General features: G+C 43.7%; 1 protein-coding gene across 1 annotated transcript in view; it reads left to right on the top strand.

Annotated features, from left to right (window-relative positions):
• The first annotated feature begins 12,685 nt into the window (after positions 1-12,685).
• LOC145341206 (serotransferrin-1-like) overlaps positions 12,686-27,071 on the top strand; it is a 103,143-nt gene continuing 88,757 nt past the window's right edge. Inside the window, exons 1-3 of the mRNA XM_080186129.1 lie at positions 12,686-12,788; positions 18,717-18,874; positions 26,018-26,120. Coding sequence (XP_080042255.1) covers positions 12,749-12,788; positions 18,717-18,874; positions 26,018-26,120 — 301 coding nt within the window. The 5' untranslated portion in view covers positions 12,686-12,748. The remainder of the gene's footprint in view (positions 12,789-18,716; positions 18,875-26,017; positions 26,121-27,071) is intronic.

Below are 27,071 nucleotides of genomic sequence, written 5' to 3'. Positions count from 1 at the left end.
AGGCTCAATCTCATTCACAACTTAGTCAATAGGCCGAGATGCCGCTTTTAAAAATTGCTTCAAATGAAGCCACCTACTGACTTCAACCAAGTGCAGCATGTCAATACTACACCTGATCTTAGCCAAAAGGCCGAGAAGCCAGGTCAGTTTCTGTAAACAGGATGTCAGGTGGTTAGCCACCAGCCCAGGAGCATGCCCTGGCATGTCTGTGTAAGTGTGTCCCTGTTAAACTGAGACTATCTTTTAAACTTTTTGATAAGTTCAGTATCAGCTTCAGCGATGATGTTTTCAGTCAGACTTCTTCCTTTGTCCTGATGTCCTCTGCAGTCCATGTTTTAACCACCCAGTGTTGAGTTCTGCATGCTGGTCCACACCACAACTGGTTACATTTTACTTACAAACCAAAATTTAAGACACAATGCCTTACACAAGAATAGAAATGTACAAAATATCAAATATCTTCGGACACCCAGCAATAAACTCAACCAGAGCTGATAATATCAATCGGAGTGACCAACAGCATGCAACCCAAGTGAATATCTAGCAGAAAAATTGTAATGGGGAAGAGAATGGTGACAGGAATTTTGTTTATGCAGAACAAATTATAAGTCGCATTTCCCTATAATGTATCATTCTATGCAGACCAGTTTGTGAACTGCTGAGAGGCTTGATGTTTATCTTTGTTCACCTTGTTCCTTGCTTACCCTGAAGCACTTCTGCAAGGAGTACAATGAGAGGCTTTGTCAGCTAAAGCAGGGCAGTCATGTTTAATGAATTAGGAGTCATATGCACAAGTTAACAAGTTGATAGAAATAGGTTATCTCAATATATCTAAGCCTAGGTATAGATGAAGGTCACAATGGAAACAGTGTACTTGATATTAATGTGCAGACAGCTTCTAAGTAGGGGCAAAATCCAGAAGGAAGTAATGTCAGTAAAATCAGTGGTTTTTGATTTGATTTGATTTATTATTGTCACATGTATTGGTATACAGTGAATAGTTTTGTTTCTTGCACGCTATACAGACAAAGCATACTGTACATAGAGAAGAAGAGGAGAGAGAGCAGAATGTAGTGTTATAGTCATAACTAGGGTGTAGAAAAAGATCATCTTAATATAAGGTAGGCCCATTCAAAAGCCTGATGGCAACAGGGAAGAAGATGTTTTTGAGTCGGTTGGTAAATGCCCTCAGCCTTTTGTATCTTTTTCCCAAAGGAAGAAGGTGGAAAAGAGTATGTCTGGGGTATGTGAGGTCCTTAATTATGCTGGCTGCTTTTCCAAGGCAGTGGGAAGTGTAGTCAGAGTCAATGGATGGGAGGCTAGTTTGCATGATGGACTAGTTGGAATCTACAATCATAATGAAATGAAAATAATACATGTTGACTTTGAGGTTTTACATCCCCAAGCTGCACTGTGAGGGGTGGACGCTGGATGCTGGGGTGGGCGGGGGGGGGGTACCATAACCATATCTGTACTCTATTTAAAAGGATAATGTACAAATGGAAAAGCCAGGGAATATTCATGATGGATGCCACACACAGTGCAAAAGCAGCACTCAGATTCATTGGCACATCAGTCAATTAGGGTGCTGTCAGGAGTAGGAGGTACATGCTTTTCCCAGAAATGGGAGGGAGATACCTTCAGTGCTCACTGGGAAGATTTGGTTAGACATAAATGAGCAGGTGAATAGCTGGATCTTTGTGTTAAATATGCATCAGCAACTCAGCCAGATATTGACAGATATACCACACTTCACTCTCAACAATAATGGAGAAGATGAAGGATTGCAACTTGATCAGAAATGGAATGTCTGCCATGGAGTGAGTAGCTTCAGCACAGTTCTCAATGAGGGCAGGCAGACTTAGAGACTTTGAATCTCAACATATCTGCTGCCCTAAAGAGGATGATAAATATTTGGTACCAGATTTTCAAAGTGAGGTTGGATGCCCAACACCCAGTTGAATATCCAATTTTGACCCTGTAACTCAACTGTGTCACTCACATGATTGCATTTTTAAATGTAACTACCCTGACTGGCCAGGAGATGAGTTCATTCAATTAATGGAATCGAGAATCCAGGAGCAGCAGCTGCCTAGCTGGCAAAGGTAGCCAGTGGCCATGTTGGGGCCTATTCCTGCCTTGCCACAGAGAGCAGAAAGCTCTTCAATTGACCAACAGCATAAGGGCACGAGACAGGGTGTAAAATAGTGAAACTCGGGCATGTGCAAATTTCATTGCAGGATACCCAATGGCCCAACAATTTTAAACATCAAATAAAGAATTATCCATTAACCCATTGTCAAACATGCACCAGAACATTTGGCTTTGCAGTGCCAGTCTACCAATCTGGTAACAAGTTTCTTTCGGAGTTTAATGAGTTATTAATTGGAAGCCAATGAGTTCCCTATTTTAAACCCCAATCCCCATGCCTCCATTTTGAAAATCAGGGTGCATCCAGAGGGAGAGATCCAGGATTCTTAAATCATGCCCACGCAGGATACTGACCCTGGGTAGAAATTTAATATTCAGCCATTGTCTGTGTCCTTACATTGTATGACTTATCTTCACTCTGCATCAGGATGTGAGCTGTGATGTGATGCATGCCCAAGGAGAAGGATGATGATTGTAGGACAAGTAGAAGTGGGAACATCACCTAAAGTGCCCTACATCTTAAGTATTGGTGATCTTCCAAGAGATCGGCTTCTGTCGGTGCCACTGTTGTACATGGTGTCTCCTGTAACTTCAGCCCTGCTCCTGTTTACATTGCTCACATGCTCCACCCTGCAGTAAACCTCTCGTGTCCCCTTGTTTTGATTGTCAACGTTGCCATGGATGGTGATGATCTTCATCTTCTGATGTGCTGTCAGACACATCTGCCTTCCATCCTGCCCATGTCTGTTTGAAAACTCCAAAGATTAGACAGTGGTTAGCACTGCTGCCTCACAGTACCAGGGACCCAGGTACAATTCCCGGCTTGGGTCACTGTTTGTGTGGAGTTTGCACATTCTCCCTATGTCTGCGTGGGTTTTCTCCAAGTGTTCAGGTTTTCTCTCACAGTCCGAAAGACATGCTCGTTAGGTGCATTGGCCATGCTAAATTCTCCCTCAGTGTAACCGAACAGGCGCCAGAGTGCGGAGACTAGGGGATTTTCACAGTAATTTCATTGCAGTGTTAAATGTAAGCCTATTTGTTCCACCAATAAGTAAACTTAAAGCTTTCGAAAAAACATTTGTTTTGACTCAAAAAGAGCTCTCTGCCAGATGTTTGCTAGAAGAAATTGTGACAGCAGCCATAATAATTTTCTTTGATTCCATTGTTACAGGTACAACTTTATATACCCACATGAATTTTGTTGTGTTTTTGTTCACTTTGGCTTTACTTAGTAGATAAACATCAAGGCACCAACCGCACGTAAGAAATTGGTTAACAGAAAAATCTTTGGTTCATTTATTAAGATTTAAGAAGTTGTGCCAGTATTACACAGTCGGGGAACTTGTCTGAGTTGGTAGCTTCCTCAGAACAAAATAAGAATAAGTTTAAATTATGTTGCATCTTTTACCCCCTAGTAATTTATACAGAAAACATAAACATTCTCCCTTAAAGAAGAACCACAACAAACTGGAACTCAATCCTGTCTCCATTTCACTGATGAGATTCAGGAGCCCTGGAACACCTAGATAACAAAGACACCAATGTCAGACTCCTATTTACTGATTTCAGCTCAGCCTTTAACACCATTATTCCCACAAAACTCTGTGGTCTGGGCATCGGCTCCTCTGTCTGTGACTGGAACTAAACTTCCTAACCCACAGTAAGGATAGGCAACAACATCCCCTCCATGATCATCCCCAACACCGGTGCCCCACAAGGCTGTGTTCTCAGACCCCTACTATACTCCTTATGCACCTATACGCCTATGATTATGTGGCTAAATTCCCTTCCATCTCAATTTTCTAGTTTGCTGATGACACCACAGTAGTGGGTCGGGTCTCAAACAATGACGAGACAGAGTACAAGAATGAGATAGAGAATCTGGTGAACTGGTGCGGCGACAATAATCTCTCCATCCATGTCAACAAAACGAAGGAGATTGTCATCGAAGTGTAGAGGAGAGCATGCCCCTGTGTACATCAACAAGGACGAAGTAGAAATGGCCAAGAGCTTCAAGTTTTTAGGTGTCCAGGTCACCAACAACCTGTCCTTGTCCTCTCATGCCAACACTATAGTTGAGAAAGCCCACCAAAGTTTCTACTTTAAAGTTTATTTATTATTAATCATAAGTAGGCTTACATTAACACTGCAATGAATTTACCAATGAAAACTCAGAAGACTAAGGAAATTTGGCATGTCAGCTACAACTCTCACCAACTTTTACAAATGCACCATAGAAAGCATTCTTTCTAGTTGTATCACAGCTTGGTATGGCTCCTGCTCTGCTCAAGACCACAAGAAATGACAAAAGGTCATAAATATAGCCCAATCCATCACGCAAACCAGTCTCCCATCCATTGACTCTGTCTATACTTCACTGCCTCGGCAAACCAGCCAGCATAATTAAGGACCCCAAGCACCCCGGACATTCTCTCTTCCATCTTCTTCCATCGGGAAAAATAAGACAAAAGTCTGATGTCATGTACCAACCAACTCATGAACAGCTACTTCCCTGCTGCTGTTAGATTTTTGAATGGACCTACCTTGCATTAAGTTGATCTTCCTCTACACCCTTGCTATGATTGTAACACTACATTCTGCACTGTCTCATTTCCTTCTCTATGAATGGTATGCTTTGTCTGTATAACGCGAAAAACAATACTTTTCACTGTATATTAATATATAATAAATCAAATTAAAAATCAAATCAAATCAAATTAGGAACCCAAGGAAAACCATGCTATTTTAGATTTAATGTATAGTGAAGTTCAATTTTAATAAAACTGTTAAAGGCCTCATATGGGTGTGAAGTGCTGCCATCACTACCCACCTGGTTCTCCAATGAATGTCCTGACCAGGGCGAGGATGTTGTTTACAGGCATCCACAGCTGTCTCCGTTGAAGCTGGAAGTAGGCATGTTAGGGCTGAGTTGTGGCTGAGTTGTGATCAACTATTTAACCATGCATCTATCCTTTAAGCACCCGTTAACACTGCTTAAAATTCCATCATGTTTTCTTGTTAAAATGCAAAATGCAAGCCAGAGAGAAATTGTATATTGGGACCACGCTGAAGTTCACCAGGAAATCTGTCAGGCTTTTGGGCTTTGATATTGTGGTTGAATAAATTGTCTGTCATCTAATCACTATCAGCTCTGGGAGACCTGGGTAATTGTGTCAACACCTGCTTATTATTCTAATACTCAATATCCAACAATAATCTGAGATGCCAAGTCTAAGATCAGAAGCCATTGAATTATTTAGGAAAGGAATTGGTCAGTGTCTCTATGACTACTGGTGTGAAACAGGTAGCATTGCAATAGTATGCCTGCAGAGATCATTACAAGCCTACCCTGAAATATTCTGGGTCTCATCCTAAAGATGGTGAAAGGATGCTGGGGCCTATTGTGTCTCCATAGGCGGCTCACTGCTCACGGGAAATCCAGCAGTGCGAAGCATTGAGAGATGGTGGGAGGGCACTGGGGATTTGTTTGGGTAGTAATGACAATACAATAGCCATCCACTTTAATATTGTTGCTCCACATAAGTTTGAAAAAAAGGCACTACTGGCCTATTTTACTTTGGGTGGCCCTGGTTAGGTGAGAGTAAAATCAATCAGCCTAGTCACAACATGCAATTTGTTGAACATTGGACAAGGGTCCTGAGACAGGTGCAAGATCCCACTTTATATATTTCCATTAGGCCAATCTGTCAGGCAACTGTCCAGGATGCCTAAAAACAGTGTTGACTCACTATGCTAGTGGCCATGTTGACAGAGCAAATCAGACATAGGAGCTTGCATCCAGAAAGCTGTATGTTGCATCCAATTTTTGCCCAGATCAGTTTCTCCCTCTCAGTGTCTGAACACTGCCAACACAAGCTTTCGGGTTGGCTTGAATTCCAAGCTTTCTGGATGGACTGGACTATTGCACACTGGTAATCTACTGCTTAAACCAAAGGTGCCGCTGCTTATTTATGTGCCGAGATTTGCTTCAAGTCTCTGCGGATTGATACTTCATTCATTATTTTCAGTATTGCACCAGCAGCGGAATTCAAAGACTGAGGAAATTCATGGGAAGATAATAGAGATCCTGATCCAAACGTTTTAAATATCCTTGGATATGGAATTTTGGCCGGAGCATAGCAATGTAGTGAAAAGGGAGAAAAATAGACTCCACAGTCAAACAAAAGTAATGGGTTTCCTGGCATTTTAGCGTGGACAAAATTATCATAGAATCGTAATACAATGGAAGCCTATTGCTGGTTCTCGAGGAGATATCTGCCTTTTCCTATTCTCCTCCTTTTTCTCCCTATACAGTTAAGTTTATCTTTCGCAAATGTTTTTCACATTTGCCATTTTTGCCGATTTTATTTCCACGATAGCTCACCACACTTTAGGAAGATGTGAGGGTCCTTGGGAGAATACAAAGGAGATTCACCAGAATGGTTCAGGGATGAGCAACCTTTGTTGCAAGGTAAGGCTGGAGAAGCTGAGGTTGTTTTCCTCAGGAAATTGAGGGCAGGTTCGATAGAAGTGTACACGATTGTGACAACGTTAGACCGGGTAAATATAGAAATTGTTTCCATTATCTGATGGTTCAAGGGCCAAAGAGCACATTTAAGTTTTTGGGCAAGAGATGCAGGGGATGAAGGCTGGTGGGGGATGTGAGGAAGAACCTTTTCACGGCAAGTGCTAACGACCTGGAACTCGCTGGCTATGAAAGTAGTGGAAGTGCAGGCGATAATTAATTTCAAAAGGAAATTGGACTTGTGAGAAATAAACTTGCAGGGCTACAGAGATGGAGCAGGACAATGGGACCAGTTAGATTTCTCTAGATAGAATCACAGAGTCACACAGCCCATTCCAGGCCCTTCGGCTCATTGAGTCATTAGAAACACCCAGCACTTGGCCCATAGCCTCGAATGTTATGATGTGCCAACTGCTCATCCAGGTACTTTTTAAGTGAGGCAACCCACCTTCACCACCCCCCCAGGCAGCACATTCCAGACCATCACCAGCTTCTGGATAAAAAAGCTTTTCCCCATATTCTCCCTAAACCTCCTGCCCCTCACCTTTAACAAGGGATATGAGGGGAAGGCAGGATTAAGATATTGAATTTGATGATCAGCCATGATGAAGGTGGAGCAGGCTCGAAAGGCTGAATGGCCTATTTCTGCTTCTGTTTTCAATGTGTCAATGATTCAGTGAAGTTTTAAATCACATGGCTGTGCCCTGAAGAACTATTTTGTGTCCCCCACCCCTAGTGCAGGGCAGGCACAATGCAGCAGCTGCTGCCAGTTTCATGTTCTTTTATCCTGCCTCACAGTGTTCAAATCAATCAATGGCGCAAAGTCTGTAGTGATCATTAAGCAGGTGGAAGTGCTGCCCTATTGAACTCCCAAAAAGTCTGCAATGGAATTATAATCCCATCTTGCTGTGTTTTCGTTTCAGTTGCTGTGGATCTGTTAGCTGCTACACATGAGTCTTAATGAGTGGAATGCTATACCTTTCAAAAGTATTGGGAGAGCTTGGCATACTTGGAATATATTATATATGCACTTTCACTGTATGATGCATGAAGAACCATGAGGTAGACTTGGTAAATTGTCCAATGGAGAGCTCTTTATTGTAAGTATGCACTGTTCCACAGACAGATCTAAGACTGCACAACCAGGTTCCACACTGGAGAGCAGCTAATCTCCCAGGGTTACCTGACCCGCATACTTAAAGAGGCAGTGTGCACCCCAACCCCCAATATACATTATATGCTATATCATAGAATATGATGGTTAGGAGTAATAGTTAATCCTGGGCAAACTGTTCCACTGATGACACGTGTAGGGCCACAGGTTTAAGCTGCTGGGAAAAACTTTAAACACATGGAAATCATCCTTCCTCGGTCATCACAAGACACTTGGATGAAAGCTCAAGGCCGTAAAATCCTTCTTGCTGGTCCTTACCTCCAGGCTCAGTTGCTGATTTGAGTTCAAGGTGTATGACTTTTTTTTTGTTACTGCATTAGGTGGACAGTCCTCACTTTATTTTCATTTGACTGGATTTGATTTGATTTCATTTCATTTCATTTATTATTGTTACGTGTATTAGTATGCAGTGAAATATATTGCTTTTTGCACACTATACAGATAAAGCATACTATATATAGAGAAGGAAAGGAGAGAGTGCAGAATGTAACATTACAGTCATAGTTAGGATGTAGAGAAAGATCAACTTATTACGAGGTAGGTTCAATCAAAAGTCTGATGGCAGCAGGGAAGAAGCTGTTCTTTTGTCGGTTGGTACATGTCCTCAGACTTTTGTATCTTTTTTCCAACCAAAGAAGGTGGAAGAGATTATGTCCAGCGTGCATAGGATCCTTGATTATGTTGGCTGGTTTTTTGAGGCCTCAAGAAGTAGAGACAGAGCCAATAGATGGGAGGTTGGTTTGCGTGATGGACTGGGCTTTGTTCTTTGTAGTTTCTTGTGGTCTTGGACAGAGCAGGAGCCATATCAAGCTGTGATACAACCAGAAAGAATGCTTTCTATGGTGCATCTGTAAAAGTTGGTGTGAGTTGTAGCAGACATGCAAAATTTCCTTAGCCTCCTGAGAAAGTAGAGGCATTGGTGGGCTTCCTTAATTACAGCACTGGCACTGAGGGACCAGATCAGTTTGTTGGTGATCTGAACACTTAAAAACTTGAACCTCTCAACTATTTCCACTTTGTCTCATTGATGTAAATAGGGGCATGTCCTTCTCTAAGCTTCCTGAAGTTAATGACTATCTCCTTCATTTTGTTGACATTGAGGGAGAGATTATTGTCTTTTCACCAGTTCACCAGATTCTCTATCTCATTCCTGTACTCTGTCTCATCATTGTTTAAGGTCCGACCAACTACAGTAGTGTCATCAGCAAACTTGAAAATTGAGTTGGAGGGGAATTTGGCCACAGTTATTGGCGTATAAAGAGAATGGTAAGGAGCTGAGCACACAGTAAGAAATCTCACATCACCAGGTTAAAGTCCAACAGGTTTATTTGGTAGCGCTGCCCCTTCATCAGGTGAGTGGGAGTTCTGTTCACAAACAGGACGTATAAAGACACAAACTCAATTTACAAAATAATGGCTGGAATGCAAATCTTTATAGGTAATCAAGTCTTAAAGATACGTACAATGTGAGTGGAGAGTGGCTTAAGCACAGGTTAAAGAGATGTGTATTGTCTCCAGCCAGGACAGTTAGTGAGGTTTTGCAATCCCATGCAAGTTGTGGGGGTTACAGATAGTGTGACATGAACCCAAGATCCCGGTTGATGCCGTCCTCATGTTTGTGGAACTTGGCCAGCAGTCTCAGCTCAGCAACTCTGCATTGTCATGTGTTGTGAAGGCCGCCTTGGAGAACGCTTACCAAAAAATCAGAGGCCGAATGCCCGTGACCGCTGAAGTGTTTCCCAACAGGAAAAGAACATTCTTGCCTGGTGATTGTCGAGCGATGTTCATTCACCCGTTGTCGTAGTGTCTGCATGGTCTCCCAAATGTACCATGCCTCGGGACATCCTTTCCTGAAGCGTATCAGGTAGACGACATTGGCTGAGTTGCAAGTATATGTACAGTGTACCTGGTGGATGGTGTTCTCACATGTGATGGTGGCATCCATGTCGATGATCCGGCATGTTTTGCAGAGATTGCTGTGGCAGGGTTGTGTGGTGTTGTGGTCACTGTTCTCCTGAAGGCTGGGTAGTTTGCTGTGGACAATGGTCTGTTTGAGGTTGTGCGGTTGTTTGAATGCAAGAAGGATGGCCTTGGCGAGATGTTCGCCTTCATCAATGACATGTTGAATGCTCTGGAGAAGATGTCGTGGCTTCTTGGCTCTGGGGAAGTACTGGACGATGAAGGGTACTCTGTCCGCCATGTCCTGTGTTTGTCTTCTGAGGAGGTTGGTGTGGTTTTTCACTGCGGCATGTCAGAATTGTTAGATCGATGAGCCAAGCACCATATCTTGTTCTTATGAGGACATCCTTCAGTGTCTGGAGGTGTCTGTTGTGATCCTCCTTATCTGAGCAGATCCTGTGTATACGGAGGGCATGTTCATAGGGGATGGCTTCTTTAACATGTTCAGGGTGGAAGCTGGAGAAGTGGAGCATCATGAGATTATCCATGGGCTTGCAGTACAGTGAGGTGCTGAGGTGGCCATCCTTGATGGAGATATGTGTGTCCAAAAATGAAACTGATTCTGGAGAGTAGTCCATGGTGAGTCTGATGGTGAGATGGAACTTGTTGATGTCATCATATAGCTGTTTCAGTGATTGTTCCCCATGAGTCCAAAGGAAGAAAATGTCATCGATGTATCTAGTGTATAGCACCGATTGAAGGTCCTATGTGGTGAAGAGGTCTTGTTCAAACCTGTGGATGAAGATGTTGCATATTAAGATGTGTTTCCGTGTGTCTGGATGAAGAACTGGTTGTTGAAGGTGAAGGCATTTTGGTCCAGGATGAAGTGCACGTGTTGTAAAATTGCATCTGGAGATTGGCAGTTGTTGGCGTTGAGTACTGAGGTAGTTGCAGCAATGCCATTGTCGTGGGGGATGCTGGTGTAGAGTGCCGAGACATCCATTGTGATGAGGAGTGCTCCTGGTTCAACTGCTCCATGCTGAGCTTCTGTAGGAAGTCCGTAGTGTCCGGAGTTGAGGACACAGCCTTGTGGGGCACTGATGTTGAGATGATCATAGAGGAGGTGTTGTTGCATATCCTTACTGATAGTGGTCGGTGAGTTAGGAAATCTAGGATCCAGTCATAGAGGGAGAAGCCAATGCCCAGGCCATGGAACTTGGAGATGAGTTTTGTAGAAATAATGGTTTTGAAGGCTGAACTGTAGTCAATAAATAGGAGTCTGACGTAGGTATCTTTGTTATCTAGGTGTTCCAGGGTTGAGTGCAGGACCAGAGAGATGGTGCATGTTATGGTCCTGTTGCTAGGGGTGCATTGGATGGAATGGTATGTGGGGGCGTTATTCATGTTGCGCTAGGGACTGAATATTTTAATATTGATTCACTTTAGCTCTTTCTCTAATTACTTAACCAGCTGATTACAGAATGCACCATTTGCAAAGGCAAGGGTTTTGTGAACAGTTTGTCGATATAGCACAATTAACACTTCCAGTTTATATCATTTTAATGGCAGATCTCAAAACAGTTGGGGCAAAAGCAACATGTGGTTAACAACAACACGAGTTGGCAACATTGCAAATGAGCTTGGGATAGTCCCAAACTATTTCCAGTATGTAACACAAATAGGCCTCAGATCAGCACCAACAGGCCTAGACTACATTTGTCACCCAGGGAGGCCAATAGAAGTGAAAATTAAGTGGAACGGGTTACATAATCATGGAGGGTGGATCGAGATCAGAGACAGAAAGTGGTCCAGGTTATTTCTGTAAGCACAAACACAAGAATGGTAATTTTAAACTGGTATTGTTGGACCACCAGGACCCAATGTAGAGTCATGAGGAAAGGGGTGACAGGCAATTAGGATTGGGTACGGCACAGACGGCAGACCACTGTGGGGGGGTGGGGGCAAGGTTGGGATTTGCAGAGGGCGGGGCTTTGGAAGATATTTGAAGCCCTCAAATCATAGGTGTTGCGAAGGGTTTCAGTCAAGATTGGATTGTGGTAACTCAATACTAGAAACCAGAGATAGGGCTGGAATCCCAGCTTCGCATCAAACTGGTGGGCAAGATTATGGTGACGACTGGATGAATTGGAAATAGAAATTTTGTTGCGAGGACTGACAACAATAGGTGGGATTTTATGGCCTCGCACAAATGAGACAAGGAATTTCGGCCCAAGCTCAATGGACATTTCCATTGTCCGCCCCTCACCCGCTCCATTTCCATCGTGGGATGGATGGTAGAATTCCGGCTTTGGGCATCCTGACATATATATATATGTCCCCGCCTTCTCAACTTTGCCCCTCACCTAAGATGTGATGACCCTCTGATCAAATCTTCCCCTTCAAAGGAGGGAGCTGCTGACGGTCATCTGGGACAAAATCAACTTTCTCTTTATTTATATATGGTGCTGTGCTCCTTATCCACTGTATGTGAACAATCCCACAATAGGAGCTAATCAAAGAAGGAAATAAAGGCCAAAAATATAAGCTTGGAAAGGAGACAAGAAATGATAGAAGGCAATTTTGAAATAGTGGAAAAAACATAACTGTGTAACAAATAACAAATGAAGGGAGGCGAATAATTACTGATTGCCCAATGAATACTTTCTTTATTTATTAACTAACCTGGCTAATTTCAAGAATTAATGGGAAAACCCTTTCTCGCCCCTCTTGGACTACACTCTGTTCCTTTTCTGCATTCCTTGTGGCTTAAACAAAGGTTTATTTGAATGTACCACAAGGAGGCTGTGTTTTGGTAAGTGCACCTGTGAAATTTGACCCACACAGATCAAGGTCAGTTTTATATGTCACTCTGCCAACTCTCTAATCTCTAGACATTATAAAGGAGGGAAGGTGGACTGAAGTCTTATCACAAGCCTGCTGTGCCGAGCTGATTGGTGACAGAACCTGTTCTCAGTTTCTTCAGTGTGCAGACTGTCAAGATGATTTTACTCTATGCTGTTTTGCTGTCGGGAATAATTTGTGAGTATTAAAATTAATTACTTTGCAGGCATTTATCTAAACGTACCTTTCCAAATATGTTATTCACTGCGATATACAATTATTTATTATAAACGAACATTCTTCCATAGTACGGGGTAACTCCCATACAAGTTTTTATGACAATCAAACTAAGACCCATTCAGCTGGTGCAGTACGTTTCTTGACACTATTCAAAAGAAAGCAGATGGATTTTCCCTGATGTCCTTGTCAAAATTCATCCCTCAGATAGCATCATGAAAACATTTTGCTGCCGCATTTCCTACATTACAGCAGCAATTATGCTTCAAAAGTACTTTACTGGCTCTGAAACGCTTTGGAGCTTCCAGAGATTGTAAAAAGGCGCTATAGAAATGTAAGTCTTTGCTTCTTAACAATGCATTCTGACCAATATCAGGGAAAGGTGGTTGGAAAACCTGAGAGCCAATTTCACACTGATGCACAGTTACAAATTATTTGAAAGGGGACAGAATGAGAGAGAATGATCTGTTGGAAGCTAACAGTTGCTTTTGGTGATAATAGTGGGAAGTACTCATGTGACAAAGTCCAAAGATGTGCAGGTTAGGTTGATTGCCCTTGCTAAATTGCCCCTTAGTGTCCTGGGATGTACAGGTTAGAGGAATTAGCAGAGTAAATTTGTGGGGTTGCGGGGATAGGGCCTAGATGGGATTGTTGTTGGTGCAGACTCGATGGGCCAAATGGTCTCCTTCTGCACTGTAGGGATTCTATGATTCTATGACAACCTGCATTTGGAGGTAGTAGTTTAATGCCTGTATTAAAATGGGATTGGAATATCATACAAATTTGGTAAATATGTATTTGTTGCATTAGTAATTTTAGTTTCCAGCCAAAATGAGGAGACAGAGGCAGAGCCAAAGATATGAACACACACATATAGATTACATCATGTGCAAGGACAGAAGAAAATAAAAATAATAAACATTTTTAAACTTCTGCTAGCTTTGTGTAACTATGAAATGTACTTCTAATGTCTATTCGTTAATGTCATATGTTATTTGGTTATAAATTGCTGTTTCTTTCCACTACTGGTCTTGCATTAGACTTCAGTTCTGTACACAGACAGGGAAGATCAAAAGGAAATTTGATAGAAGTGTTCAAAATCATGAAATATAAGTATAAATGGTGCCAAGCTCCGTCCCGAACACCCTCAATCTTCAGTTGCTGCAAGGTCGGTAACCAGAGGACACAGATTTCAGATGCTTGAGAAAAGGAACTGTAGGTGACGTGGGGGGAAACATTCTTATGAAGTGGCTCGATTGATCTGGAAGGCACTATCTGAAAGAATGGCAGACACAGATTCAATTGTAACTTTCAAAAGGGAATTTAATAAATATTTGAAGGGAAACAACATGCAGGACTATGGAGACAGAGCTTTGGTAGAATTAGATATTCTACCAAAGAGCTAGCACTACACAATGGGCTGAATAGCCTCCTGCTATGCTGTCTCATTTTATAATTCTATGTTCGAAGGCAGAAATTTCAGCCTGCCAGTCAAGCCACTGCTTTATTGCTCAATGTTGTCATAACGTTTGTTTGAACAGCAGCTAATTGTTTCTCAATAAACTGGATCCCAACTGTACAACCAGTGCATCGCTGTGTGAATGTGATGCTATAAAGCAATGATTGCAGTGTAAACTGATGCAGAAAATGGGTTGGTAAGATCCTCAGGAGTCTAAAACTGCAAACTAGTGCTTTAAATTAACAGCATAAAGTTTGTGTTTCTTGCTGCAGTCCTGAGACAGCCTAATCTAGACCTGTCAAACAAACCCCTCATATCAACTCAACTGTAAACATCAACAGAGCTGGCGACATGGTAACATCACCACAAGATACCAACTTTTCTCTGTTCATTGTTGAATAGTTCACAGGGTAAACCTGCAGCTTAACAAAGCTTGCAAAACACTTTAATATACTGTCTGTTCTTTCTCTGTCTCTTAATCCAGTATAATTATAGTTTTATCTCACTGTTCACTGCTCACTTTAGTATCTCCTGCAGAGTAGTCCTGTTGTTCTCTACCTCTTCCTTATGCAGTTACTGTCTTCCCTCACTTTCTCATGTGTAACTATTGATTTATGTCACTGATATTCTGCTGTGGTTTATTTCAGCTGTATTACTGTTGCCCTGTCTGTTTTTCCTGTATAAGTGCTGTTTTGTTTCTCTCACATACACACTGCAATCTGTCACTTTCTGCTTACTTTTTAATTGCCGTCTTCTCTCTTTCACACGCTGATTTTTACTCTTTGGCCCTCACATTGATTAGTGTCATATTCTCGGATATTACAATCCTCTGTCTCCTGCTATTTCTCTCTTTCTCTCTCCCTCTCTTTGATATCACCATTCTCTCCCTTCCTCTTTTGTGTAATCGCTCATTTTCCCCTACGTATCACTGTTTCTCCTGACTCTCATACTTCTGCCATTTCACATAATTTTTCTCCTGCCTCTGTGCAATTGCTGTCATCTCTCAGAGTCAGTATCTATCTCTTTCTTTCTGGGTTTAATCACGGTCCTTGCTCTTTCCCATATATCTCTGCCATCCCTCTCCTGCTTAAATTCAACCCCTTTTTCCTCCCATTTCGTTATATGGCTGTTATCCTTCTCCTTTCACTGCCCTTGCACTAACCTGTATTACTGTTTTCCTCCAGCTCTTCCCTCCTCATTTAATGATAGACATTTTTCCCTTCGGTGTCAGCTGTGACCCAGTGCTAACACTCTCATCCCTTCTGACAACATGTCATGGGTGCGTGTTCCCATTCCAGAGACTCAAGCATATAGGGGAAAATACTCCTGTTCCACCCGCCACGGGAATCAGAGCAGAAGAGGGGCGGACTATAGAATGGTCAATTGGCCTCGAGCAGGATTTTCTGGTTTTGGGGTGAGCATGGCTGGAAAATCCCGGTCATTATCTCAGCTGGCACTGATACTGGAAGAGTTCTGCACATGATGCCATCTTTCAGATGGGATGTCAAGTTGAAGCTGCTCCTCAGGAGGATGTAAATATTTCCACAGCAGTATTTGAAAGAACAGTGCAGTTCTCCCCAGCACGTCCGGGTCAATAATTATTCCTCGATCAACATGATAGGCAAAGTAGATTATCTAGGCATTTGTTTCACTACCATCTGTGGGACATGGCTCCATGCAAATTAGCTTCTGTGTTTCTCCAGATTATAAAAGTGACTACTATTCAAAAATAGTTCTTTGGTTGAGAAATACACAGGAATGTTTTGAAGTCTTGAAAAGTATTATATCAAGAATTTTTTTTTGCATAAACAATCCATGCTCTTTCCCCCTAATTCTCTATTGTAATTCTCTTGTTGTTGTATATAATGTCCTTTCCTACTACAATCACAGTTCTTTCTTTTTTTGTGTACTCATTGTGCTCTATTTTTCCTGAATGTTGCTGTCCTTTATTTTCTTTCTGTCTTATATATTGCTGTTCTTTCCTGTACAAATACTGTCTCCGCCATCTGCAGTATATCGCAATTATCACTCTGTTTCTATTATAATAGCTAAGTTATCTATATCTTTCTTACCTAAATATAGTTCATTCTATCCTGTGACAACTCTGACCTTCTCCCCCACCTCTAAAGATTGCTGTGCTCACCATCTCCTGTTTATTTACTGTATTCTCACTTTTTGGTATAACTTTTATCTTCTTATATTCCCTGTATTATCACTGCCTTCTCTCCATTTTGCTTATGATCCTGTGGTATAATTGCTGTGCATACTTGCTAAAAACAAAATTATCTGGCCATTGACAAATTGCTGTTTATGAGACCTGGCTGTGTGCAAATTGGTTGCCACATTTCCTACAGTTGTAAAGCATTTCACTATAATGTGCACTTAGATGTCCTGAAGTTGTGAAAAGTGCTTTACACCTGTTAAATAGCTGTGCACTATTTCTCTCCATTATATAGTGACTGCTGTTTCTATTTTTTTTAAACTTGAACCCTTCGGTACTTTATTCCACATCAAAAAAGCCATTTCAAATTAAGTCCAATCGTAGTCCAAACATGAGGGACAAACCAGATCCAAGCTGACAAGCCATTGCATCCTATCTTGGACTTTATCAAACAAGATCCAAGCTGACAGGATGAGGCATTACACCCTCTCCCAGGCTTGATCTAACACATCATCTTAGCCAAAAGCCAAGGTGTCTTTAAAAAATCGTATCAGGAAAAGCTTTGGTTTAATCTCATTTGCTATCCTGATCACTTACTCTATTCAGGAAAATCACCATTGCAGGTGTCAGCACACCCCCAGTGCAATGAGCTAGCCATGTCCCTCACCTGATCATGGTTTCACCTCTGCCTTTCTATCTCCTATATAATTGTACTGCCAACATAGTATAATTTACTTATATCTCTCTCTCCTTTGTTTGATAGCCACCTTACTTTCCTGTTTCACATACAATAAGCATTATGTTCTCTCTCTCCCATACAACCGTTGTGTCTTTAGCTATGTACAATTGTTGTACTCTCTCACTCTCTCTTTCCTTCCTTCTGGGCCTGATTTTACCATTGCACTTTGCCCGAAAATGGGTGCAAAAACTTGGTAAAGTTAGGCGTGAGGCGATTTACGCGATCCTCACCCACATCTGTGCAGATGCCCACTTTACCAAGGCCTGAAAATGGCCACGATCCAAACTGCGCTGGAAATGGGTGCGATATCAATTTAAATGTATTTGCGTGCATTTAAGTTGACTTAATGAGCTGGATGCTCAATCTTACCTGTATTTCCCCCTTTACCATTGCGTTCGCACATCCAGATTCAGCGTGAAACAGACATGTTCAGTAAAAGTCTGTTTTGGGCGCTCCAGCTTCCAAAGAGGTAAGTTTAGAGCTTCCAATGGCTCCCTAACTCAGTGGTGGTGGGGGGAGGCCGGTGGACTAGATCGTTCTCTGGTGGGGGGGCGGGAGGTGGGTGGGGAGGGAACAGCAGGTGGGTTAGATGTATCTCTGGTGGGGAGGAGGGAGGCCCAATCATTCTCTGGTTGGGGGTGGAGGAGTGAGGTCAGATCATTTTCTGGTGGGGGGGGGAAGAGAGAGGTCAGATTATTCTCTGGTTGGGGGGTTAGGGGGTGGAGGGAGGCCAAATGGTTCTGTGTGGGGGGAAGGGAGCGGGTGAGGGAGGGCCAGACCATTCTCTGGTGGGGGGGAGGGGTGAAGGGAGGAGGAGGCAGGCCAGGTGGATCTCTGGTGGTGGGGGGGAGGAGGAAGAGGAGGAGGCCAGATGGATCTCTGGTGGGGGAGGGGAGGAGGAGGAGGGAGGGCAGATGGTTCCCTGGTTGGGGGAAGGGTGGGGGGGAGCGAGGGAGGGCCAGATCATTCTCTGGTGGGGGGAAGGGAGAAGGGAGGAGGAGGGAGGCCCGATCATTCTCTGGTGTGAGGGTGAGGGTTCTCTGGAGGGGGGGGTGGGTGCAGGGGCAGGGGGCCAGCTGCCACTCTGCGGGCGATTGGTGGTGGGGAATGGGGCAGGGGGGTCACCATTGGTCTGGGTAGTAGGGGGGGTGGATTAGGGGGACAGTTATGTTGTGGGGATGGAGCAATATCTGTGGGGGCCATCGCTCCTGCTTTTCACTCCCAGGCTGCCTAATCCACTTTTTGCTCCTGGGAGCAATGTGACAGGGGAGCATTTTTCAAATTTTTTCTCATTGCCCCAATCAGAGCAGCAGTGATTTGGGCCCAATAAGCCCCGCCCACAGTGTGATTCTTTTTCAGGCTAAGTCCATATGGCAACGCCTGAGAACAGTTTTCCAAGTCTGATCTGAATTGCGTCCAGATTCAGCTCTTAGAATCAAAATGGTAAAATTGGGCCCTCTGTCTCTTGAATAATCCTTGTTCTATTTCTCTTCACTGTTTAATTGCTATCTGATGTTTGATTTTTCCCAGCCCTTTCATCTGCCAATATCCCAAATATCACATGGTGTACAGTTTCTGAAGACGAATTATCAAAGTGCAAGGATCTGACAACTGCAATGATTGGTGAGCCCTTCAACTTCCAATGTATAGTCAAGGACACTGATGAAGCCTGTCTGGCTGCTATCAAGGTAGGCCTTAACTTTCATGACTTGGGCTTAAGGCTGTGGTCTCATCATTTTGTTTCAGAGTATCAGGCTTACCTGAAGCAGGTATATTCCAATTAATGGAAGTATCTCCAATGTTACAATTCATCAAACTTGGACAAAGTGCACTCACATTGATGAACCTTGTCTCTAATCGGAACAGGGTTACCACTACTGGAAAAGCTTGCCCAGAGAGAATGACCTATTCCATACTTAATGCCTTCTTCAGGTTCTTGTTTTATAATGTTGGTGACTGTGGTTCCTTGAGGGTAATCTACACCTTGGTTTCATTCTCAAATCTATACCCATTCTGCTTTTTAAGCTTTCAATGTATGTCTTCATTTGTCTCTTGCTCTGCATACATGACTAGAAATTGCAAATTTCCGTGAGACAACAGCTCTCAAAATGCTATAGCTTGTTAGAACAGGGTGGAGTGGGGATGTGTGTAGGTAAAGTAGACAGAAAAGTGGACTCAATGGATTGGATTCTCCAAAAAAAGATTCTAAGCGCCAAATTTGTGTAAAAACGGGAGTAAATCCATTCTGTTTTTTTTTCAGTGTGTTTCAAAATGTATCTCCCACCCTGTGCATTGCAGAGTGCACTAGTGTGATTCATCATACAAATCAATGGGCAGGGGTCTATTCCTGCTGGACAGGCCAGCAGCATAGTGCTGAGCGGGTCACTGTGCATGCACCAAACTGTCAGAAGCGAGATCAGTGCATCTGCAGTAACTCCGCACTGCTGGCCTCCTGATTGCTGGCCAGCCCCGTGACCCCTCATCCCTGACCGACCCTCCCACCTTTTACACACCCTGACCGCTAGCCCCCCTGGACATCTCTGGGCCAGCCCGACTCCCCCACCCCCCTACATACCCTGACCGCTAGCCCCTCTGGACGTCTCTGGGCCAGCCCGACTCCTCCCCACCCCCCTACATACCCTGACCGCTAGCCCCTCTGGACATCTCTGGGCCAGGCCGACTCCTCCCCACCCCCCTACATACCCTGACTGCTAGCCCTCTGGACATCTCTGGGCCAGGCCGACTCCTCCCCACCCCCCTACATACCCTGACCGCTAGCCCCTCTGGACATCTCTGGGCCAGCCCGACTCCCCCACCCCCCTACATACCCTGACCGCTAGCCCCTCTGGACATCTCTGGGCCAGCCCGACTCCTCCCCACCCCCCTACATACCCTGACCGCTAGCCCCTCTGGACATCTCTAGGCCAGCCCGACTCCCCCACCCCCCTACATACCCTGACCGCTAGCCCCTCTGGACATCTCTGGGCCAGCCCGACTCCTCCCCACCCCCCTACATACCCTGACCGCTAGCCCCTCTGGACATCTCTGGGCCAGGCCGACTCCTCCCCACCCCCCTACATACCCTGACCGCTAGCCCCTCTGGACATCTCTGGGCCAGCCCGACTCCTCCCCACCCCCCTACATACCCTGACTGCTAGCCCTCTGGACATCTCTGGGCCAGCCCGACTCCTCCCCACCCCCCTACATACCCTGACCGCTCGCCCCTCTGGACATCTCTGGGCCAGCCCGACTCCCCCACCCCCCTACATACCCTGACCGCTAGCCCTCTGGACGTCCCTGGGCCAGGCCGACTCCTCCCCACCCCCCTACATACCCTGACTGCTAGCCCTCTGGGCATCTCTGGGCCAGCCCAACTCCTCCCCACCCCCCTACATACCCTGACCGCTAGCCCCTCTGGACATCTCTGGGCCAGGCCGACTCCTCCCCACCCCCCTACATACCCTGACCGCTAGCCCCTCTGGACATCTCTGGGCCAGGCCGACTCCTCCCCACCCCCCTACATACCCTGACCGCTAGCCCCTCTGGACATCTCTGGGCCAGCCCGACTCCTCCCCACCCCCCTACATACCCTGACTGCTAGCCCTCTGGACATCTCTGGGCCAGGCCGACTCCTCCCCACCCCCCTACATACCCTGACCGCTAGCCCCTCTGGACATCTCTGGGCCAGGCCGACTCCTCCCCACCCCCCTACACACCCTGACTGCTAGCCCTCTGGGCGTCTCTGGGCCAGGCCGACTCCTCCCCACCCAAGCCCACCTCAATTTACCCCAACCACACCGGCAGTCCCGATCTCCCCGACCCCGCATCCCCTGGCATCCCAACCCCCTTGATGCCTAGTCAATAGTGCCTCAAGCAGTGTCACTTTGTCAGGGCAATGTCAGGGGCAAGGTTGGCAATGCCCGGGAGGCACTCCTCTTATCCCCAACCATCCTGAGGGCCTCCATGGCCTCCCTTCATTCCATTGGGGTTGGGTTGCCAGCTCCCCATTAGTGCAGAGCTGTTGTAAACCCTGCTGGAGAGAACCACTCCGAGCAGCAGGGGAGAGGCTAACGGGCCTGGAGACTTCAGTCCCAGGCCCGCTAATAAGCTATAAATCAGGATTTAAACATTTTAGTCAGCTCCACACTGATTTCCAGCGTGGAGCCGATGACGCCAGTAATCTGGCAGCCAGAGACGCGGGGAGACCGTGGTCTCCAGCGAGGAGCCCGCTAAATGGCCACTGCTTATGTCTCTCAACCTGCTGCACCCCAAATATACTTAATGGCACAGTGGTGGTTAGCAGCCACTGACTCTGATATTTCAGTGGTTAGACATCACAAAGGACATGGTGTTAATACGACAAAGCCACATTCCCACTTGCACACCTTGTGTGGTGCTGTGCTCTCAAGATAAGCCTGTGACCCAATGAAAGCTGGAACGCTGATCAGCTGATGCCTCCTCTTCACAGGAGATGAATGCTGTCCCCTAGGTCCACTTCCAGGAATTTCATGACAGTTTTGCATGATTTATTCTGCCCTTCCCAAATTAACTGTTACTTTGCAGGATCACTGACCAAAATATACCTATACCTGGATAGCACATACTGCCTGTGTATTCAATGCACTCACTTTGCAGGCTTAACTTTTATTCCTTAACCCTGTTTCCTCTAATTGTCTCTTGGTAGGAGGAAAGAATGAATAGTTGTTGTGTTTCATTGTTTGTTTTTATGATCAGAGATTATTGAATTATACAGAAAATATGGCGCAGAAATAGATCATTCGGCCTAAACAATCCATACCACAAGAGTACAATAATGTAAGAAATCAGAGCAGCAGTGGGCTATGTCGCCCATTAAGAATGCTCTGTCACTGAACATGATTACAACTGATCTTAGGTTTCAACTTCATTTTCCTGCCTTCTTCCCAGATCCTTTGATTCCTTGAGAGACCAAAGCCAAAATTCTACCAGCCCGCCCACCTCGGGAATCGGAGTGATTAGGGAGGGGGGGCGTGGGAAGGTCCGTTGGCCTCGGGTGGGATTTTATGGTTTCTGAATGAACGAGACATAAAATCATGCCCCAAAACTCTGTCTATCCCAGTCCTAAATAAGTTCAATGATGGCACATCCACTGTGATGTCAGATCTATGACAGGGGTAGTAAACCATTTACATATATATAATATCCCTCTCTGTTCAGTTCTGTGGTCATGACAACAAATTCTTACATGTTATACAAAGGATCAATAATATTTTAGACGCACTATGCATCATTATGCACAGCCAGTAAGGAAGTCGATCAGGAGGATGTCTATTTTTATTTTGTTGTGTATGACATTCTGAAACTTCGATGCCTTTGACCCTAGAAGTATGATTTGGAAATTTACTAGGCACTATTTCTCTTGGGGCGAATTCTGCATCATTCTCACATGGCCCAGTAGCATAGATACAGTCAACAGGGAACTCAGATTCATCTAAATATTCTGTAGTAGTATTCACAACACTAGGGAAGAAGTAGGTACTTCTGGAGATGATTCTGAGAAATCATTTCAGAATGACAATTGGTCAGCATGACGCAGCCAAACTAGTTCATCTTTAGTTTCAACCGTGTAAGAAATTGGACCTGTTTTCCAAAATCCATGGCTGTTACTCATTTTTCACTTGTGATACTCAATCTCCTTGTTGAACTGAGCATTGTTTTGCCCTCACTCTTTGTTAAGCAACTTGAGATTGTTGTTGATGACCTACTATCTCTGAAGTTTACAGAGGTAATCAAATGTAGTTCTCAATTTTCTCTTTAAGAATAGTAATGTAGGTGAACTTTGGGTAGTTGCGTGAGTAGAGTTTCAGTAAGGTACCAAAAAGTTATTCACACAATGTGATAACAAGCCTTGTTCTCTTGAAGCTTTTAAAGAATGTTTCAAGGATTGTACAAATCTTTCAGCTAATCCACTGGCTGATGGATGATAAGGTACAGGCTTCATAATTTGAATATTATTTACATTTAAATAATCCTTAAACTCGTGTGAAGTAAACTATGAACCATTATCACTAACAATCTATTCCCGTTTACCAGATCTTGCAAAGATTTCATCAAGTTTTTCAGTCATTTGGACAGTTGTAGTCGATCTCATGATAACAACTTCTGGCCACTTTGAGTGTGCATCAGTTATGGCTAAGGACATGTAACCCTCAGACCAGTAAAACTGCATGTAATTGTTGCCGTAGCATTTTTGTCCCTCCCAAGGGTGTAAATGAGACAACGGTGATGTATTTCTTATTCATGCATAGGATGGACACTATCCCACCTTTTCTTCAATCTGAGCATCCAGACCTGGCCACCAAAAATAACTGTGTGCTAATTCCTTTATCCGAGCTGTACCGGGATGTTCTTTATGTAGGTGTTCAAGAACTCTTCTTGTAGATTATAAGGAATGATCACTTGGATTCCCCAAAATAGAAACATACCTTGGATGGCCAATTCTTCCTTCAACCTTCTTGACGCACATGCTTTTCAAGTCAGGATGCAGATGATGCATTCCAGCTATCATTCCTTTTAATACCGTATCCACCACCTCACCCCATTATAGGATCATTTCTGGTATGTCCCTGAACATGAGAAGCAATCGCAGACAAATCATCTACTAGCAAAAAATAAAGAATATTAACATAACTAGTAAGTACATCTGCTCAATATGTAATGGTAAGTGTGATAATGCATCAGCATTAACATGGTACTCTGATTGAAGATATTTTATATCGTAAGAATGTGCAGTTAGAATCAGTGACCATCTTTACAAACAGCTAGCAGCTAATGACAGTATGTCTTGAACTGACCAAAAACAGTGGTTGCAGTTGATGATCAATCAGTGGTGTGAACTGGCAAACATCTAAATAATGATGGAACCTTTGTACTCAAAAAAATACACTCAATGTTTCTTTCTCTAGCTGGGCATAGTTAGATTCAGAATATGTGAAGCAAAACTTATTGATTGTTCTCCCAAAGGCATAATATGTAAAGCAACTGTCCTTACTCCAAAAGGTGAAATATTGCAAACAAGCAGAAATACCTTTGGGTTAAAATGAACCAATATTTCAGACTTCTACAAAGCATTTTGATATCCTTGTCAACTTTCTCACATTCTGTTGTCCAATCCCATGACTATTTTATGATTAACTTATGCAATGGCTTCAATGATGTAACTAAATTAGGAAAAGAATTGCCTTAATAATTTACTAATCCAAGAAAACACTTCAATTACATCATATTCATTGGACAAAGTGCTTGTAAAATAAAGTTAATCTTTTAGGTGCTCTATGTGGGCCTTCACTATCAATAATATGACCCAAATACTAGACTAACATCTGGAAAATATCACACTTTTCCTTCTTGATTTGCAGACCATATGCTTGAAGACATTCCAAAGTTGCTTCTAATTATTCAAGTGCTCTTGTTCACTGGACCCTGTAATTAGAGTATCATCCAGTTTCTTTTTCTTACTTGCTCTTCCTTCTGGAACCTCAATTTTTAATCCTGTTGTTGCTACTTCAGAGTATTCTAATAGTCAAAGTGTGAAAATCCATGACTTTTTTCTTCTACTTAAGATCATTTCTCAATGAAACAAAATCCCGACTCGTCACCAGTTTTCTTTGTTTAATGTCCCAACTATGTCAGGGATTGTGGGTTTTAAACAAAAAGAAAACCTATGGTTTACACATGTAGATTCAAACTAACAGAAGCAGATTCAATCTAGGACCTCTTGCCAGCATAGGGAACGAACTGAAAGATAAACAGCAGCTTCTACAGCACCCTAATGACATCACCATCAAATCACATGAGCTGCTTTTCAAGCAATCTGTAGCCACTTAAATATGTAACACCCAGGGTAGAGAATTCCAAATATACACAACCATTTGAGAAAAGAAATTTCTCTTCATCTTAGTCCTAAAAGATTTGCCCCTTACTCTGAGAGTAGATTCCCCAGCTGGGGAATCAATCACAGGGATCCATTGGCCATGTTCACTCCAAGACTGGAAATTCTCATCCAAGCTCAATGGACCTTTGAACTGTCTGCTGAATTTTCTACCTCGCCCACTGTGATTCCTGTGGTGGGCGAGACAGAAGAATTTCAGCCAATCTCTCAGTATCTACCCTGTCAGGCCCCTTCAGAATCTTAAAAGTTTCCATGACATTGTCTGTAATTCCTTTAAATTCCTCTGTTCGTGCCCCACTCGAACCTTCACCCATTCCTTCTCTAGGCCTACCTGCCCTCTATTCCCTTCTATCTCAAGGTCTTACCTAGCTTCCCCTTAAATTCATCCAAACTATTTGTCTCAAATGCTCCCTGTGGCCATGTTCCACATTTTTGTCACTATCTGGTTAACAAATTTCCTTTTGGATTTCCTATTTCATTTCCTGGTGTCTATTTTGTATTGAAATCCTTTAGTTTTGCTCTTTCCCTCAAGTGGAATAAAACTGCCTCTGTATCCATTTTATCAGAACCTTTCATAACTTTAAAGATCTCGATTAGGTCACCTCTGAGCAATCTTGTTTCAAAAGAAAAGAGACCCAGCCTTTCAATCCATTCCTGAAAGAGAAAAGCTCACAGTTTTGGTGTCATCCTTGAGAACCTTTCTTGCACCTTCTCCAGTGCCTCTATACCCTTTCTATAACATGGTGACCAGAACAGTACACAGTGCTCCAACCTTCTCGGGAGCTAGCTGCAGCCACTAGGCTGCAAGCCTCTGTATAACCTTTATCTGTCAATAACATGTTGTGGTTTTGCCCTTGGCTGTTGAAGAAGAATGATTACAGTGTATATTTCTCATTCTCAGAGTGGTGAAGCAGATGCTATAACTGTGGATGGTGGAGATATATACAGGGGAGGTCTCTTGCCTGAACCACGCCTGAAACCGATTGCAGCTGAGAATGCCACAGGTAACCAATTGCTCATGAAATGTTGAGTGCAAAACTGCTCAAAAAAACAGCAACGTGGTGCGTGCACATTGTGTGAAACATGGCTGATATCTGCTGTTGCTCAGTAGTACCCAGCACTCTGCCACATGGTGAGCCTGCTACCTGAATCTGTCTTATATATTGCAACATCTGGTCAGTTTAGCTCAGTTGGCTGGACAGCTGGTCTGTGGTGCAGAGTAATGCCAACAGTCAGGTTCAATTCCTGTACAGGCTGAGATTATTCATGATAGGCTCAACTTCGTCCCTTATCTGAGATGTGGTGAGCCTCAGGTTAAATTACCACCAGTCAGCTTTTCCCTTTGAGACTACAGTCATCTAGGACTATGATGTAAAGTATCTTTATATATTGCATAAATAGAACTTGACACCTTGTCACTGCCTGGTTACACAAGACATTGTGATATTGTGAGAAAATTATTCTTGTGAATAAGAAAGATTCCAATTTGTAGCAGCTGTGATGTGCGGAAATGTGAAATCTGTGATTCAGAGAGACTGTTCAAATGATTCTGTAGATGGTGAATTTTGGGCATTTGGCTCTTCCCACTTCTTTGTTGAGAACTTTCATTGATGTGGCTGGGTGAGGTAGATACATCGAAGAGAATCTTCCTAAAAAAATAAAAGTCTGTCATTTCCAGTGAGAAAACCAGTATGTTTCTCTCCAGATCTTAATGCCAAAAAAATCAAGGGGGTGTGTTTCATGTCGTCATGTAGGGGAGGTTGGGCCACAACACACCAGTGAAACCCGGTGGCACAGAGATTGGGGCGTCATCTTTAAAGGGTGTTATGGGCATGAACGTGATGATGTCACCGGCAAGGGGAGGAAAAGATTTGAAATTGCATTCACGACAGCGAGAACTGCGACTTCTGGATCTCAAGCTCCAGCCAGCATTTGCATGGACAGTGAACACGGGC

Source organism: Carcharhinus amblyrhynchos, chromosome 3, assembly GCF_965287045.1.
Source record: "Carcharhinus amblyrhynchos chromosome 3, sCarAmb.v2.hapA, whole genome shotgun sequence".
Classification (NCBI taxonomy): Eukaryota; Metazoa; Chordata; class Chondrichthyes; order Carcharhiniformes; family Carcharhinidae; genus Carcharhinus; species Carcharhinus amblyrhynchos.
The sequence above is the reverse complement of the archived record's forward strand: the minus strand, read 5'-3'. Positions and strand labels throughout refer to the sequence as shown.